We start from the raw sequence: 5,000 nt of genomic DNA on the forward strand, positions 1-5,000 counted from the left end.
AGCTGTAGCTCTGGAAAGTTTTATTGAGAAAAGTTCAAAATCTGAATGAGAGACAATAATATGATCATAATTTGGTCTATATTTTTGTGTACGGGTGCATTTTAACATTTTGCATATAATTACAGATTATGATTATGAATTATTATTATTGATATTATTATTTTAATACTGATTTTGATTATTATCAATAGTTTAAAAGGAAAAATTTACTGACACAGATCACCGTTTTTCTTTCTTTGGTTGCTGGTCTCTGCATTTTTCTCTATCACTCTGACTAACTGTCCTCTCTAGCCATATATACAAACTTCCTTTTGGCTTTCCTCTTCTTCTGCTTGATGTTATCATCCTCAGCATTCTATGTTCAATATACCCATCATCACTTCAGCACATGCTCAAAGCCTCCTAATGTTGCTCTCTCACTCTGTCTTTGGAAAGACCTATCTGCATTCAAATGAATTTCTAATGTACTGAAAATCATAACATCCTCAGTTGTGCTACATCTATCTCCACCATCTGTCATCACTGCCTCCAATTCACACAACAGCTGGTCCTACTGTAATCTTGTAAATTTTCTCCTTCCTTCTGCAGACACAGTGCTATTCTATTATAAATTAATCTTGCCACTTTTCTCCTCCTGCTCCACTCTGCTTTCACATCATGCAGACCACCATCTGGGTGCTATTTAGTTATACTATCTCTACCATCATCTTACATTCTTCAATCTCCCTCAGATTGCATCAGCTGCATAGGACATGGTCCATCATTATGCATCTTCTCCCTCTCTTATAAATGTTACACTGCGGTCCTCTCATTAAAATGCATAATTGTTCATATATTCATTTCCAAGTGAAACCAGAGAATAGTATCAGTAACTTTTTTGGATGAATTGAATTGTATAATTTCTAAATTTTCTGTGGTTTGTTATGTATTTACAGTTCCAAAGATCTTTATGCAAGTGTGGGCCAGGAAAGCCTTAGAAAGTGCATGCCATACGCTCCTCTTTCCAGCCATGTAAATCTTAATGAAATGGTTTGCTTCTAGTTAGTGCTACTGTCTTTTTTTAAACTTAAATAAAAGACTTTTCCACTGACAGTAGGCAACAGCACTGCAGTTGACATTCTACATGTTTTGCTAAAAGGTAAAAGTAACTCCTAATTTTGTCTACATTTTTTAGCTGTATAATAGAAAACTGGCCTCATTAACATGTTTGAGTGCATTACTGAATACACATCATAATTTTCCGCCATTATCTTCTTTTCATCCTCCTGTACCACCTCCTCCTCTAATGTGTTTAATGTATCTCTTTGGATTTCATTTTGAGGGAGTAAACTATGTGGAATCCAATGGGAATGTATGATGGGAACTTTGCTACATTCCCTTCTGAAAGAAAGCAAGTCTTTTTAAAAAACTATGTTTAATGACCATAATTTTCAAGGAAATTATCCTAAAATATGGTTTTATTATTGCAAAGTTTCGCTATACCTTAGAAAAAATGTCAGCCTATGAGCTTTAAAACCAGGATTTAAAATTGCCACTGTGTGCAATTTAATCATTATCTCATATAAATCACATTCCCACATTAAGATGGCCATGTTAAAAAAAAAAAAAAAAAAAAAAAAAAAAAAAAAAAAAAAAAAAAATATATATATATATATATATATATATATATATATATATATATATATATATATATATATATATATATATATATATATGATCCAGTAGATATTTAATCAAGGCTTTAAAGGCTGTCTGATTATTATTATTTTTTCAATTTATATTGGTCTGTTCCAGAATATTACTCAAATTAATCAGATAACTTCACAATAATATTATTACAGACAAATGTTCTTTTATGGTAATGAATACAAAACTGAGGTTTCATTTACTACGTTTTATTATGTACAAATCATACATATTTTCTAAATATTGATAAGTTAAAACACATTGCCACACTGCCACACAAACAATACAAAGCACATAAAATAATAATAATAAAAAAAATCATTCACTGTAAAAATAATGCCACAACTCTGAACATGTCATAAAGAAAGAAAGATAGAAAGGAAGATATATATTTGTGCTGATATTTAAAAACTCTTTTGACATGTACTATTTTCAAAATGAATATAATAACAAACATTATGCATCAGTGCATTCACAAAAATCTCAAATTGCACAAACCAACAAAGAAGTTATAAAATCACAAAAATTTCCCAACATAAGAAGAATAAGGTATATAGTCTAAATAAGATTGAAGCCATGGAAGAAAAACGTTACTCCCATAACATGTATCAGTGAGCACCAAATTTATTAGAAAAACGTGAGCCAAAAGTGCAACCCCAGTCAGGACCCCATACCCTGAGTTATCATTAACCAAAGGTGGAAATATCAACTATTGACTGTGATGGAATAATGAGCAACTGAAGTCAAGATCAGTCCTACTAAAGAGGATTTTCTGCTAATAAACATTACAACAATCTATTATCATTTGATACAAGAAGCAATGGTTATAGTTATCTAAATATAGAGGGAAAATAGACTGAATAGATACAATTATGTTATTCCTAATATCAGAAAATGGCATTAAATGAAAGTGATGTGATTTTTTAAAATATATTTCTTGGTCTAGTTCTGCAGCACATGTTCACCCATATACTGCATTGTCTTTGGAAACATAATACCTATCAGTTATAAAACTTCTAAAATAAAGTTGGCAATCAAAACACACATGGAAATCTGACACACAGAATAAGAATGTATTGACTGCACCATATAATCATATCCCCACACATGTATTACCAACTAGGACAGAAATACCAATAGATTCAGAATCATATTGGAAAACAGTAATGTCTGAACATGAAGGACCAGTTAGACAATGCTACATAAATAGTAAACACTCAAGAATGGTATAAATAATGACTCAGAACTGTAGAACTGAGTCTTTCTCTCTTGTTAAATAAAACAAGGAAACAAAACAAAAGTTTATAACTTTTTACCTCAGCAGTGAGTGTTACTACTATATTACTCATAAGCAATGTGAATTGAGTTGAACTATTCTTTTCTAGATCTATGAATTTTAAAAATTTGCTAAGGATGCAGAGACTAAATGAAAACAAATAGCCTACAATGCAAATAGCTTAAAAGATTTGGGTATATTATGCCAATAGAAGCTCAAGGATGGCAATGCTCGCACTCTATTACTATCTGAAGAGGAATGTCCTTTTTCACTGTTGTCATATCTCGAAAATGAATGAGACCTTACAATGATTAAGAAAGAAAGGATGGTGGACTGTCAATATAACAAGTGTTAATGTGTAACAAAGCAGGAGATAGGTAGTTTGGGCATACAAAGATCTTGCAATCTTTGTTTCCAAATCATTTAAGATTAAGTACAAAAATACATAACTTTTTTTCCTTTTTACACCCCAACACATTCAATATAAAATAATACAAATAAATTACAAAAAAACTAAAACTCTAAATGGAATGCATTTTCTGAGATAAGGAAGCTTAAAAAACAAACACTTTTAGGGTACCCTTATCTGGGAAAGAATCATGAAGACGGGGAAAACATAACAGCAAGAAAACCTGAGTTAACAGAATCATGTGCTGTCCTGGTTTCTTGGTTTTCTCTTCCTTCTATACCTTGAGACTACACATGAAGATCCATAAAACATGTCAAAGCTAATGACAACTGCCAGAGTTCAATACAAAATCCCTGTATGGTACATGTATGCTATGATATCCATTAAACAGCCGCTTTGTTAAAGTTATCAAGCTTTATGACTTTCTCTGTAATATTTTCATCATTGAATATGCTATGCAACCTTTATGTTTGCTGTGATGCGAAATGCATGAAGTGATATGAAAAACAGGATTTTCACCTATTCATTTTAAACTCTGTCAGGAATGTCAATAAATATACCTACATGAATTGACAGACATGCCCATATTGAAGCTATATGAGGATATGTGTGTCCAAAAGGTGTTCTCAGAACAACTGCCCAAAATGCATTCATTAAATGTTTTGCTGGCTGAACATTTCATTCATAACATAAACAATATGCTCATGTTTATGTACTATGGTCATAGGATAGCGTGCATTAATGTGAACATATCTATGCTTATGTTTCAGATGAAATTTTATGCTAGCAAAACATACAATAAATGATTTTTCAGGCAGCTGGGCTGAGAACATCTTTGGACATGCAAGCCTTCATAAAACCTTTGTTGTCATATAATTATATCTGAACATTCATACTGATCACTGACTAACAATAAGCATTTATTTCATAAACTTTATTATAAAAAATCATATATCAATCAAACCCTTATCATGTCATAGCCATCAAGATTATGACAATAGTAATAATAAAACTTCATAACACCCAAAAAACATTTAATGAGTAATGAAAAGAATCTTTCACATAACTGAATACTCATCTGTACCAGAGGGAGAAATATCTGTATTCCATTTGTATGAATAAGAAGTTTCAGTACACATAATTCTCACATTTAAAATGAGTTAGTTGTTACACACCAATACTATTGATGATGGTCACTTTTATGGCAGGTATTGAAGCTTATAAGTCTCAGCGTTGTTCATATTCTACCATATACTGGGCAACATATGAACTCTTCTTTAAAGAGGTATTCTACACTAACAAAATAAGCATTTTATCATAGAGAAATCACAGTATCTAAATAATAAATATCAGTTAAAAATAGGAAGAAAAGAGAGGAACTAAAGATATTTGATTCAGTTTGGGGAACAGACTTGCTTCATTTCAAGTACAGACTTTTTCTATCATACCCTTCTTCTGATTCATTCACTGTTATGGTTGTGGAAGTTCACATGTGTGTGTATATGTACAGTAATCTACTGAAGTATTCAGAAATGACTTTGGTGGATCTCATATACTGTATATATAAATACTTTTTCAATAAAGAAAACATGATTGGCTCACACATTCAAAACATATCTCACACAGGGT

The 5,000-nt window shown here is 31.4% G+C and overlaps 2 protein-coding genes across 10 annotated transcripts in view; one reads left to right on the forward strand and one right to left on the reverse strand.

Annotated features, from left to right (window-relative positions):
* The window catches only part of LOC113828359 (uncharacterized), a 51,076-nt gene extending 49,830 nt beyond the window's left edge, over nucleotides 1-1,246 (forward strand). For both annotated transcript variants that reach the window (XM_027381307.2, XM_027381306.2), the window contains exon 6: nucleotides 1-1,246. This exon is cut by the window's left edge and continues 374 nt beyond it. In XM_027381307.2, coding sequence (XP_027237108.2) covers nucleotides 1-49 — 49 coding nt within the window. In that variant the 3' untranslated portion in view covers nucleotides 50-1,246.
* Nucleotides 1,247-1,879: 633 nt separating this feature from the next.
* Nucleotides 1,880-5,000, reverse strand: part of LOC113828366 (glycoprotein 3-alpha-L-fucosyltransferase A) — a 194,470-nt gene continuing 191,349 nt past the window's right edge. For all 8 annotated transcript variants that reach the window (XM_070129648.1, XM_070129658.1, XM_070129685.1 and 5 more), the window contains one exon: nucleotides 1,880-5,000. This exon is cut by the window's right edge and continues 2,611 nt beyond it. The gene's annotated coding sequence lies outside the window, so the exon portion shown is untranslated.

The sequence above is a fragment of the Penaeus vannamei genome, chromosome 2 (genome assembly GCF_042767895.1).
Source record: "Penaeus vannamei isolate JL-2024 chromosome 2, ASM4276789v1, whole genome shotgun sequence".
Lineage (NCBI taxonomy): Eukaryota > Metazoa > Arthropoda > Malacostraca > Decapoda > Penaeidae > Penaeus > Penaeus vannamei.